This window comes from Pagrus major, chromosome 7 (genome assembly GCF_040436345.1).
Source record: "Pagrus major chromosome 7, Pma_NU_1.0".
Taxonomy (NCBI): Eukaryota; Metazoa; Chordata; class Actinopteri; order Spariformes; family Sparidae; genus Pagrus; species Pagrus major.
This window is the reverse complement of record NC_133221.1, coordinates 32,740,327-32,753,751: the sequence shown is the minus strand read 5'-3', so window position 1 is coordinate 32,753,751 and position 13,425 is coordinate 32,740,327. Positions and strand designations below refer to the sequence as shown.

Sequence of the window (13,425 nt, the reverse complement as noted above, 5' to 3'; positions counted from 1 at the left end):
AATGAACAAACAAATCTATGTAACTACACAATACTTGCAAATGTAACTACAGAACCAACACTTCTATTACTGTGAAGTCACAAATTTTAACTAAACTCTAACTTAATAAAAGTAATTACAATATTAAACTTAAATATAGCATTTTCAGTTTCAGTCTAAAGCGTTTTTATGTAGATTTTTTTTTCTGTAAAACCATGGAAATTTTATGGTTATTCACAGTTACAGATTTTTCATGATATTCTAATTTAGACATGTAAATTCACTGACTCTTTGTGTAATGTTATAGATATTTTGTGGATTTCAAAAATACAAGGAAAATCTTTAAAAGAAACAGGAACAATTCAGTAAAATTACTTCGTTTTTTTACAGTGTGACAATTAGAAAGAGGAGAGTAAAGAAAAAGCTTTAATTTTAGAAGTTACTTAACTTTTATGTATTTTAAGTATTTTATGTGAAAAGCAACTAGTAACTATAGCAGGCAGATAAATGAGATAAATGTAGTGGGCTAAAAAATATTTTCCCCATGAAATGAATACTACTACTACTAATAATAATAATAATAATAATAATAATAAATGAATAGTATCAAATATAAAAATTGCACTTAATTGCACGTGGCTTTACTTGAGTAAATGCACGTTTTACTTTCCACTGCTGACTATGAATTTAGGTCTTTTGTCACATTATATATGACCAAAAAGCATTTGTGAAGTTTTTTTCAAATTAGATGGTTGCACACACCTGTAGTAATATCTTGGCTTTAAATAAAGAACAACAAAGATGAACTGTGTCAAATGCAGAAAGACTGAAAGTATGGCGAGGTAACAGTTTTATTGATCACTACCACAAGTTTTCCTGTGCTCTTCAGAGAGCATAGATGTGTTCAAACATTAACTCTGAATGTGTTCCTGTTGCTTGCTATAATTTTGCATACCAGCCAGACTTTTGGTCGGAGCCATGGGTAAAGTAGCAGTGTGGCTATGTGTAAGTGTGGTTCCCTCTGGCTACTTCCTGTGTGCTTTTTCTCATTTCTCCTCAATGAAGAAAGAGGAAGTGTCAGAAGCAGAGCCATAGCACTCAAGCAGGCAATGTATGATCAATATTTGAGTTATTAAGCAACGCCTAAGACATTCACATGTACTGTATTATTTTGCAGATGTCTACATTCACAGACCATCTGTCTGGCTGTCTGATCTTTACATAGTTTAGTATTTTACTTTGTAGAAAACAAAATGTTTTTGATATGGAAAATACCCACTACAAATCCAGACATCTAAAGATAACTGCAGAAAGTAGAACTGTAGAATATAAGACAATTCTGTACTTTTAAGTTCATTTTGTACATGCCATATGATCAATGTTAGGGGAAACGTGCTACAAAATTAACGTGTTATTACTTTAAAGTGGAAAAACAGACATCTTTCCTCCAGTGTTTCGCTGTGTTATTACTCTTTGCATCGCTGTCGCAAAGACGGCATTAGCAGCCTATTGACCAAGGCAAAAAACTAACCGTAAGAATCCCAATTTGACCTAGAAAGTCTGATCTCAGTGCTATGAAAAGACAGAGTAAAACAGCTGTTTGTATTAATAAGTAGGCAGGATTTGTTACTTACTGATCTAGTACAAAAATGCCAGTTTTTTGTTTGTTTGTTTGTTTGTTTTTTATAAGTCCTGGTGGTAAGAGGAAACACATATCAATGAGGGAACAGAATTTGTCACAACATTTGCCAGTCGGTTCACTCCTGCTTAACCTCGGTTTCTTTCACTTTCCATCTTCACCTTCTTTGCCTACTCTGTCAGCGGGGTTGTTTTTCTTTTGCAGTGTAGAGTTTCCACAGTTATTCCAGTTCTTTCACTGTTACCTGGGGATAGAGACTGGGGAAACAATGCCTCTTCCTATTTTGTTTGGTATTAGACTCACTTATGTGCCATAATTCATCTTTCATTTTTCCGGGAAAAATCCAGCCTGATGGCAGACTAAGTAGCAAAGTAAAAACAAGGTTTATAGGGAACCAATCTTTACTCAGATGGTGATTTCTCTATAGCTATTACACTGTGCAATCAGTATTTATTTCAAAATACTAAGTTTAAGCAAAAAAGTTGCCAATTTCCAGTTTAAGTACCATAATATAACACATTTGTAATGTGATTTTACTAATAATATTATATTTACCATGTCCAGTAATGCACTATCGCCTGAAATTAAGTGTTTGTTGATCATTCCTTTTAACAATCAGTTCAGTTCAGTTCAGTTCATTTTCTTGACCGCTATATCCGTGAGGGTCGCGGGAATGTTGCCGCTTTATCCCCCCTTTCGGGGGGTTGCGGGGCTTACTGGGGCCAAATCCAGTGTTCATATGGGCGGAGGCCAGGGTATATCCCTGGACGAGTCGCCAGCTCATCGCAGGGTCCTCTGACGGCAGAGGCTGCCACACAAGGTGCCAACTGCGCGTCAGGAGCAATTTCGGGGTTCAGTATCTTGCTCAAGGATACTTCGGCATGTGGCTCAGTTCTGCCCAGGGGAGCCGGGGTTCGAACCAGTGACCTTCTGGTCGCTGGTCACTTGCTCTACCCACCTTTTAACAATCATGTTGTTAAAATGCAGAAATGGCTGAAGAGTCAGAAATGGGTTTATTCCCATTACTTTTTTTTATCAGAGAAAAGGAAAAAAACTCAAGCTTATTTATTTCTGTTGTTATTTTCAGCTGTAACTATCATTTTATACAGTTACGGCTATATATTTATAGAAATATAGTTAAACACGGTGGTTCAACCTATCTGACATTTCTGCTGTGATTATTTCATGTACTGCGTTGTGTGGCTAGCATCTTTGATTAATCAAATCAACCCAACAGCAACATCTCACTGACTAACTTCTAGTTTAGAGTAAAAAAAGTTATTGTAAACAAACACTGTGATTGGCTCTACTTTATATGGTGATATTGTTGTGTTAACAGGGAGTTGCGCTGCCCATTAGTAGCCCAATAACTAATGCAGCTTCAACATTTTTTTTTCTCACTTTAAATCAACAACAAAAGAGGGAATGGATGTTTGAGGGAATTTAACTCTTCACTTAGCCTTATACCACTATATGTCTCTCTGTCTTTCTCTTTACAGAGCAAAATGCCATCCAATGCTAACACTTCTGACGGTGAGTCACAATCTTTACTTACATATACACAAATACACTTGACTCTACATTTTACATTAAACCACCATTCAACCTCTAATCTACCACTAAGGTTAGTCAATTGCAGGTCTAAGCACTCACCCTGTACTATCAAGAGCATCAGTATGCTAAAAAGACAGTCACTTTAAGCAGCGTCATCTAGGTCAGTGCTGGTTATACACAAACGTGTGAAGCTCAACACAACATGTGAGAGAGAGGAAAGAGAAGTTCAGAACGACAACCCCTCTCACCGCCTCACCACACAGGCCTCCAATACACAGAAGACCAGCCCTGCTATTATTATCAGGCCTAAACGGAAGTCAGTTATAAATTCAAGATATGGGGAACCCAATGTTAGTAACAAGGTGGGCATGATTCAGACTCTAATAGAGTACAGTATGTCTACTAAAAAATGACTTAGACTGATACTCATGTGCACTCTCTCACTCCCACACCCTTGTGAAGAACTTCCTTTTCACAAACCAAGAAAAGCAGGCTTGGTTTCTGCCACATGTTTTCAGTTTATCCAGTGGGGTTTTTTAGTGTTCCACAACCACAATGATGTTTTCTCAGGCTGTAATTTCTTAGCATGTAATGCTTCAGAAGGTAAACAGTCTCATAGCTGTCGCATATTAAAGCAAAAGCCATATTTATTTCCCCGAATAGCATTTTCATTTTCTTTCTGGCCATGCTGCTGTAGGAGAAAGTATTGCCATGGCACTGTACGACTATGAGGCCATTCATGAAGGAGATCTTGGCTTCAAGAAAGGAGATAAGCTCGTAATCTTAGAGGAGTAAGTTGAGTAAAAACATTTCTCTTGGACATACAGTATAGAGAATGTGGTTTATCATGAAAATATTCACACCTATTTTCTGTCTTTGTCTTGTTGTCCTCTCTCTCTCTCTCTCTCTCTCTCTCTCTCTCTCTCTCTCTCTTGCTCTGTAGATCAGGAGAGTGGTGGAGAGCTATGTTAATCAGTACAGGCCAGGAAGGCTACATTCCCAGTAACTATGTAGCCAAAGACACTCTGGAGGCAGAGGAGTAAGTGAACTCACATTGAAAATCTGTTTCTATGCATTATTGGTTTGCCTTACTAGCATCATGTACTGTATTTAGCTGGCACTTACAGGCTGAGCACACTGGATGCATGAGACATGCTTCTCACGTGCGTGTCAAGTGTGGCTGCTGCATTGCATCATCTAGAGATTCTGAGTTTCTGTCTATTTGTACCGCGACACGTGCGCGGTTCTTTGCAAAAATCGACCTGAAAACGACCTATAGACATCATACCAGTGTTTACCCACAGTTTTAATGTCTGTATCTGTAGAATATATCACAGACATGAAGAGAATACACACAACAGGTGAGGGGCAGTTTCTTTCTTTCACTTTCTTTTTTCTTTCACTTTCTCTCCCTCCCTCCCTCCTTCCCTCCCTCTCTCTCTTTTCCCCTCCAGCTTTCTCGCTCTTTCAGTGGGGAAAATCGCTTCATCATATTTCTTGATAATTATCAAAGTCAAACTCCATGTAAACAGATAGGGCAGGCAGGAGCCACCCTGCAGCAGCGACGCAGCTGCCATGCTGCCTATGTGAACACAAACACGCAAGTGAGCAGCAGCAGCAGCAACAGCAGCAGCAGCTCAGTAACACAGCCGCCACACAGCACACAGGCATCCAGTGTGTCCAGCCTGTTAGTGTAGTAATGTAGTTTTTCACAAAGTGGAAGTGAACAACACATATTGGGAAATTTATATTATCGACTAGAATTTCACCAAAACCAGTAAATAGAGCATATAATATGAAGCCAAACTGCTTTTACTGACTCAACAAGAGCAGCATTTACACAATTTGACACAGTAGGTGCATAAACAATGTGCATAAGGTACCAGGTTATAGGAACTTCCCCTTTAAAGAAAAAAATGTGAAATTGTTGGTTAACTTATCAGTACTGAGCATGAGAAGCAGGTAATAATCAGTTATCGGTATCAGCTGAAAGAAATCCATATTGTGCATCCCTAAAATAAAGCATGCAGTATGACTGGAAAATGACTTGTACACAAGGAGGTTAAAAGGTTTCTGTACTAACTGATCTGTGTCCTGTTGTTGAGGTGGTTCTTCAAGGGTGTGAGCAGGAAAGATGCAGAGAGGCAGCTGCTGGCCCCTGGGAACAAAGTGGGATCCTATATGATCCGAGACAGTGAGACCACCAAAGGTGAGTAAACCCTTTTGCTTTAGCGTTAATAGACCTTTTTTTAATCTGTATTTGTGATCCTCAAATGTATGGATGTGCAATACTAAATTGTTGGAATGCCCCCTTCGAATTTAAGGTTAAAGGTGATTTGTTTCTCATTTGTCATTCCTCATTTTGTCATTTCACAGCAGTGATAACAGCTTTACTTATTGAGATATTAATATTAATAATACTAAAAGTATAATAATAATAATAATGACAATACTATTAATAATAATGATGATGATGATAGTAGAAGTAAAGCAGGACTGCAGCAGTAGGGCCAACCACCATCTATGATAACCTGCAAGACGAGAGCACAGAGACTCTGGGGAAGAAGCCAAGTCAATAACATGCATTAATGAGACATGAATGTATACATATAGAGAGAAAGAAAGTTAAGCATCATAAGAAATCCCCCGACAGTCTAAACCTATGGCAGCATAGCTAAGAGCCTGTGCACGCCCTAACTATAGGCTTTATCAAAAAGGGAAATTTTAAGCCAACTCTTAAACATAGAGAGGGGGCCTGTCTCCCAAACCGACACTGGAAGATGGTTCCACAGGAGAGGAGCTTGATGGCTGAATGCTCTGCCTCCCATTCTACTTTTGGGGACTCTAGGAACCACAAGTAACCCTGCATCCTCATACTGCAATGTTCGAGTGGGGTAATAGGGTACTATTAGGTCTTTAAGATATGCAGGTGCCTGGCCACTGGCTTTGTATGTGAGGGTTAGGGTTAGGAGGATTTAAAAATTCTGGATTTTACAGGAAGCCAGTGCAGAGAGGCTAATATGGGAGAAATATGTTCTCTAATCTCTTATGCTTTATTGTTTTCTTTTTTAGAGTGGCAATAGAGTCAAGTGTCATTCACAGAGAGTCTGCAACACTATCAACAAGATGATCAATCTGGGAGGGACTAAGATTAGCACAGAAATCGACTGTTGTGTTGGGACATGACATTGAATGAAAAGCTGATGGAACGATTTCCTTAAATTTAGCTACAGCACTGTCAGACAGACATCGAGAATAGAAATGTTTGCCTTGTGGTGTGTAGTCCAGCAATACGAATTCAAAAGTTATTAAATAATGGTCTGATAAAAGATGATTCTATTAAATGTTCAATTTCAATGCCATATGCCAGAACAAGGTCAAGGGTGTGATTAGAAAAGTGAGTTGGTTCATATACACACTGACGAAAACCACTGGAATCTAATAATGAGGTAAATGCAGTAACAAGGCTATCATTATCAATGTCCATGTGAATATTAAAATCACCCACGATAATTTCTTTATCTGTTTTAAGGACTAAAGTTGATAAAAAACTGTGCAAATTCAGATAAGAATTCAGAAAAAGGACCAGGTTGTATTGTATTGTTTTCCAGGTCAGATTGATTAGGTTAGGATCGATTAATAGGCTTGAGTCAAATATGGCTGCAGCTCCACCTCCTCGGCCGGGTGTCTTGAGGAATGTGAGTATTAATATGACTGGGGAGAGTGGATTCATTAAGGCTGACATCTTCTTCATTACACAGCCAGGTTTCAGTGAGAAGTCAATATTATGATCTGATATTAAATCATTTACTAAAAGGGCTTTGGATGACAGAGAATGTTTAAGAGTCCACATTTAATGTTCCTATTTTTTTTAACAGTTGTACTGTTGACTTTTATCAAGTTTTTATGTGAAACTCCTCTTTTTCTAATTGGTTTAAGTGGTCGGGGGACAGACACAGTCTCAGTGAGGGTTTGGGTGGGTAACTGCTCTAAATGAAGCTCAGAGGAGCGTGTAAGGCTGCAGCTCTGCCTCCTGGTCTCAACTCTGGGTTGTCATGGTTTTGGACGACTATCAAATTCAGTAAGGTTTCTACATAAGAGAGCCGCTCCATCCAAAGTGGGATGAATGCTATCTCTTCTAATCAGACCATGGTTTCCCCAGAAAGTACACCAATTATCTACAAAACCCACATTGTTTGCTGGACACTACCTCGACAGCCAGCAGTTAAATGACGTCATGTGGCTAAACATGTCATCACTGGTGAGATTTGGCAGGGGTCCAGAGAAAACTAGATTGGCATCAGCATTAAATAATTCCCTATGTGTCACATTGTAACTACTGCTTCCTTTCTCTTTTACAACAGGTAGCTACTCTCTGTCTGTCAGGGACAGCGATGTCCAGTCTGGTGACACAGTTAAACATTATAAGATCCGTACTCTCGACAATGGAGGATTCTACATCTCTCCCCGCAACACCTTCAGCACTCTGCAGGAGCTGGTCAGCCATTACAAGAGTGAGTTCACTGCTGTCATAATTTAGACGGTTTCCTGTCTGTACTTTGTCACTGAATAATTTTACCTCCTCACAGCTGTGTTTTACTCGTTGAGCCTGATTTTCTTCAGGAATGGTGGTTGTTTAACAATGAAGACAACACTACTTCACGATGTCATCACACTACTTTTGTTTTCATTGTTTTGATTGAGAATACTCTAGTGGCAGCAGTTACACATTGTACATATAATTGTCTCAGAAAAGAGTAACTTCATGTTTTTTCCATCAGTAAACATGATGCTTATACAAATGCAAAGCAAACTCTGCTCTGCTGGGCAGCTACAACAACTGATGTGAAATATTATCAGGGTCATTCCTAAAGAAATGGGTTTCATTGCTCTTTAATTATTATCTGCATCAGCATCGGGATGAAAGTGTTTTTATTATATTAAAATGATTAGTTAAATTATATATTTTTCCCAGCAAATAAGATTGACGTATTGCACTGATTTTCATTGTAAAACAAATAATTTAAAATTCTTCCCTGTTTATTCCAGAGCAGGGAGATGGTCTCTGCCAAACCCTGACCAACGCATGCTTGAGCCCCAAACCTGAGAAGCCATGGGAGAAAGATGCCTGGGAAATCCCAAGATCATCACTAAAACTGGAAAAGAAGCTTGGTGCTGGCCAGTTTGGAGAAGTCTGGATGGGTGAGATAGATCTCAGTCATTTTAGAATCCAGGTATTGATAGGGATAGGAAGCTAGTAATTAATTCCTGAATGCTAATCCTTGTTTTGTTTTAAGCTACATACAATAAGCACACAAAAGTAGCAGTGAAGACCATGAAGCCTGGTAGCATGTCAGTTGAAGCCTTCATGGCTGAGGCCAACCTGATGAAGAGTCTACAGCATGACAAACTGGTCCGACTCAATGCTGTGGTCACCAAGGAGGAGCCTATCTATATCATCACGGAGTTCATGGAGAAAGGTGCGTGTGTGTGTGCGTGTGTGTGTGTACAGATGCAGTGCATGAGCAGAACACTCTCACTTTATCTTTTATTCCACATCCATTTTCCTGTCTTCCATGTTTAAATCGAATCTTTAACTTTTTGATATTTTTTAATTTAGTGTAACATGAATTCAAGTTAAATGATAGTTTAATCTGATTTAAGAATTAATGGTGCAACCCAGTCCATATGGATGTTTAACAGCGCCTTTCTACGTTTAACAGCATGTAAAACATCCATATCATAACTTTGACAATTAAAGTGTGTTAACAGGTCTTGGGGAGTCCTACTGTGTAAGTGAAAAGTAGTATAAAGTCTTTTGTTGCTCCAGAGGAAGCTGCAAGTAATCTGATAAATTGCCTCCAGCGCTGTCACTCAGTGGCAAGTTGCATCGTGTTGCATCGTATTGTAGGCGCCAGGTTTTGAAAAGGAAGTAAAATGTGTGAATAAAAAAGATGATATCTCTGGTTCTGCTGTATAATTTTCAGAATTTGTTTTCTAACTGTCCAGAATGAGTCCAACAGTGTTATAGGAGTGCAATGTTAGAACAGTGGACTGCTTTTCAAAAACAGGCACCCATATTAACCACAATGCATTTAGCCACCAAGTGACATCACTGGAAGCAATTTATCAGATTACATGCAGCTTCTTCTGGAGTAACAAAAGTTTTTAAACTACTTTTTACATAAATAGTACTATAAAAGACCTGTAAACACACTTCAATGTGGAACATTGGTGGAGTTACCCTTAGGGGGTAGTTTTGCAGTAGTCAGGATGGAATAAAAAAAATTGTCATATTATTAAATGTTCTCATAATCAACATAGTGAGTCAGCTGTAACAGAACATTACATGTTGCATTTGAGAGTGTGTGAAAGCACAGCAATCTTAAACAGTTGGCTACAAGTATTGATAAACAGTTGAAATATATATCAAAATGAAAAAACTGTTCAAATAGTTTACTATTGTAACAATATCAACTTCTCTATAATTAACCGTGTTAACCTCTCGTCTTTGTCAGGCCTGGACTAAAATGAGGACTTAGATGCAGAGGATATCACGTACAAGCACACTTTATTGATTTCAGATCCTTCTTTGAAGAGTGACAAACAATTGGGCTATGAAAGCTCACTAAATAAACTAAGGCCTGGCAAGATAACTCTTCCTAATAAGGGAAATCTCCAATAAAAGGGAGAGACAAAAAACACACTAGAATCAGGGAAGACCCTAAAACATAAATCGCTCCCGAAGGAGGAAAACAAAAGGCTAGATTACAAATCAAAGCGCTCCCGAAGGAGGAAAACCAAAACTACTGCTCAACAGGACAAAAGAAAAGGCTCACCTAAACAGGAGGCTCTCCAACTATCTAATACTATCTAAACACAAAATCGCTCCAAAAGGGAGGAAAGAAAACAGTTTACAAAATAACACAAAATCAATGCTAAGTTAGAAAACTTTAACAAACGAAAAATCACTCTCAAAGGAGGAAACAGAAAACAACTTACATGGCGTAGCAAAACTCTTGGCAAAACTGACTATGACTGTGGTTAAGGGCTTGGGTGCACGGACAAGGACGAAACACTTTGGCACAAGACAAAGGGAAGACGCAGACTATAAGCACATGAGGGTAATGGGGAACAGGTGGAAACAATCAAGGATCAGGTGAGACAATAGGCTCGTTCGAGATGAGCCAGGCATGCGCAGAATCGATCACCGGCGACCACCGCACAATGCATGCCGGTTAGATTTGTGTCCGACTTGATCCCGACTTGCTCTGACGTCATGCACGCGCCGGCAACGATAACCTCACGAGATCAAGGCGGCCGCAGTTTTTAGAGCCAGGCGCCGCAGTTGCTCTCCACCGACTGCAAGACCTCAGGGCATGATGGGAAACGCCTGGCTGTCGCCTGATCAAAGAACTGATTGGCTCTTAGTTAGGACTACAAACACTACGTTTTGTCGAAAATCCTAATTTTGTGTGTAATTGTTATATTTAATGCTAGATTTTATGAATCTTATGTTGTGCAATGAAGGTTTAATCTGTTAACAAACATATTTTGTGTGGTTGATAATAATAATAATAATAATAATAATAATAATAATAATAAAGGTTATTTATATAACACTTATCAAAACGAGCAATCAGTGCTTTACAAGGCAGACAAAAAGAACAAAGGATAGAATACAATGCCAGATACACACATATTCCCACATATATACTGTATATAATTACAAATATAAATACATCAATAAAGACTATAAGAAACATTTGCTTCTCGTCCTCCCCATGTGTAGCCTATATATGTAGCTGTGATAACGTTTGGACTGTTTATTCAGTAGTTCAGTTTCTTAAATTTAGGGATTGTATGATTTATAAATGACAGTGCATACGCAATTTCTTCAGCCATAGCTATCCGAACGTGTTCTGCAAACTACAGGTAGCCTACAGGTGGATCTAACAGGATGTAAATGTTTCTGTGACTTCCTGTATTTTCTGTGACGGCGGCTGGAAACTGTCCGACTGGACTGCAGCTTTTTGTCACCGCCCCCTGCTGCTGCCGCCTGGTCTCGTCCACCTTCCAGGCAGCGCAGTTCATCTCGAACGAGCCTAATCAGACTGGTGACACATGAGGAAGGGCAAGTGACCTGAAACGAGAAACCCAAGACGACAAACCTCACCGCGGTGTGACAGTCTTAAGTAAATTCAAATGAACACATTTGGTGTGACTTGAGTACTTGGAGTTCTTCAGACAGCAAAGGTTGAGAACCATTGCAGAAAGGGAACAATTTAACCCATAGATCAAAGGGACAAGGAAAATATAGTTTAATTGCAGTTTATTTTTTTCATAATGCACTTACTGTAGAAAGCTGTGGTCTCTTAAATAGTTCCTTAATAGGAGCAGGGGACATGAAATTCATTAACATCAAAAGTTCAAACCTTAGTCAATACATGTTGGGAAAGAATAGTTGTATTTTTTCTACCACCAGGTCACAGATATTTTGATTATGGTGAGAATGTGTCAAATGCATTGAGCTTTAGGCTACAAGTAGCATGTATTTGATCATGTGTTTAAATGTTTCCCTACAGGTAGTTTATTGGACTTCTTAAAGAGTGATGAGGGCAATCGTGTGCAGCTCCCCAAGCTCATTGACTTCTCTGCCCAGGTGAGATTCATTTGCCACATTTAGCTCCAGTCAATATTCCAATAAAGACAGGAGAAAATAAATAACTTCCCACCAAGTGAAAGCGTTTATTTTGTATTTTATATTTTTGTTTGTCTTTTCACTATAGGCCATGATAATGAATTGCTGTAAGATTAGCTATGGTTTCGCTGGAGTCCAGAGTGGTGTTGTGAGACTTGTAAAGTGTCGTAATACAGTATGTACATGTAGTATATTGTGCAGATGAGTTCAATGTTTAAGGTTAATTTATTTATCATTTTACAACACTGGGTTGCAAAACAAAACTGAGTTTGAATTCCTTTATGCTACATCACAGAAACAACATAAATAAAACAAACTATTTTAAAGACTGGAGTGTGGAGAATGAATTGAGGAGTCTCAGCCTGAGGAATGAAGCAGTGGATACTCTTGTATCTTTTGCCAGATGGCAGCAGGGTGAACAAACTGAGGCTGGGGTGGGTGTTGTCTTATGTAATCCTTTTGGCTCTGTGCAGACAACTCACTTCACATATATTGCTGATGCTCAGTAGATGTTACCAGTGATTGCAAGAAATTTCAGAGAGCATCCCGTAAATATGGTAACCCACTGTCACTACTGCGTGCCTGCACTGTGGTTCAGAGGAGAGGGAGAGACGCTGCATGGATCTTGTCTGTGTGCTGTCAGTGTCCTCTTTTTGTGCCGTTATCAGTTATTAATTCATTTTTTTATCATGAGGCAAAATGGACATTGTGCATGGGAGCATGTAAAAAGTTTAAACGAGGTGAGTCTCTTGGTCAATGCATGAAAGCAGGCAGCTCTGTTGAAAATTGTAATCTTGATGATAATCCCCACTTTAAAAAAAGATGTAATTGTAATCTCATTGTATTTTTTTCTGTACATTTAATGGAATAGTGTTATTTTATTTTATTTTTTATCCTTATTACACTCCCAAGCCTGAATGTAGGTAACATTATGTCTTTGGTACTGAATATGTAAACCATATGCAGTATAGAAACCAAAGACATGTTTGAAAAGAGAAATGAAAAATAGATACATTTACAAACTCTTCTTTTTTTTTCTTCTTTTTTAGCATTTACCTTTGTACTGCAGGCTTGTGAACAAAATAATGTTCTATTTTTAATAATGATTTTATTTTTAAGAAGTCAGGATACAAGTTATAAAGTAACATGTCAAAAACAACAAATGTTCAAGAATTACATTACCTGCAGCAACAATAAAAACGCATCTCCCAATGATGTGCGCATGTATGCACGAGGCACAGCAGCTTCTTTGATTATGATCGTCCAGTAATAGGAAGATCGCTGGTTCGGTATCCTTGAGCAAGATACTGAACCCCAAATTGCTGTCATTGCCATCAGTGAATGAATGTGTATGTGGGAATGAGTGAATGTGGCAAGTGCTTTGAGCCAGTGGTGTAGTCTATTTTATTTTAGTTGATATACTATACTACACTATGGATTTGCTAGCCGAACTGATCCTAAATATTAAATGTATTTTCAGAATCTGAAATGCAAGGTCTGTCAGAAGACTATGTTGTTACGTATCCTTCTGCATTTTTATGTAGTTATAGGG

General features: G+C 38.6%; 1 protein-coding gene across 1 annotated transcript in view; it reads left to right on the top strand.

Moving 5' to 3' along the window:
- hck (HCK proto-oncogene, Src family tyrosine kinase) overlaps positions 1–13,425 on the top strand; it is a 32,774-nt gene that overhangs the window by 12,015 nt on the left and 7,334 nt on the right. The window contains exons 3-10 of the mRNA XM_073471142.1: positions 3,118–3,151; positions 3,870–3,963; positions 4,116–4,211; positions 5,278–5,381; positions 7,537–7,686; positions 8,222–8,374; positions 8,470–8,652; positions 11,758–11,834. Of these exons, the coding sequence (XP_073327243.1) occupies positions 3,118–3,151; positions 3,870–3,963; positions 4,116–4,211; positions 5,278–5,381; positions 7,537–7,686; positions 8,222–8,374; positions 8,470–8,652; positions 11,758–11,834 (891 nt within the window). The remainder of the gene's footprint in view (positions 1–3,117; positions 3,152–3,869; positions 3,964–4,115; positions 4,212–5,277; positions 5,382–7,536; positions 7,687–8,221; positions 8,375–8,469; positions 8,653–11,757; positions 11,835–13,425) is intronic.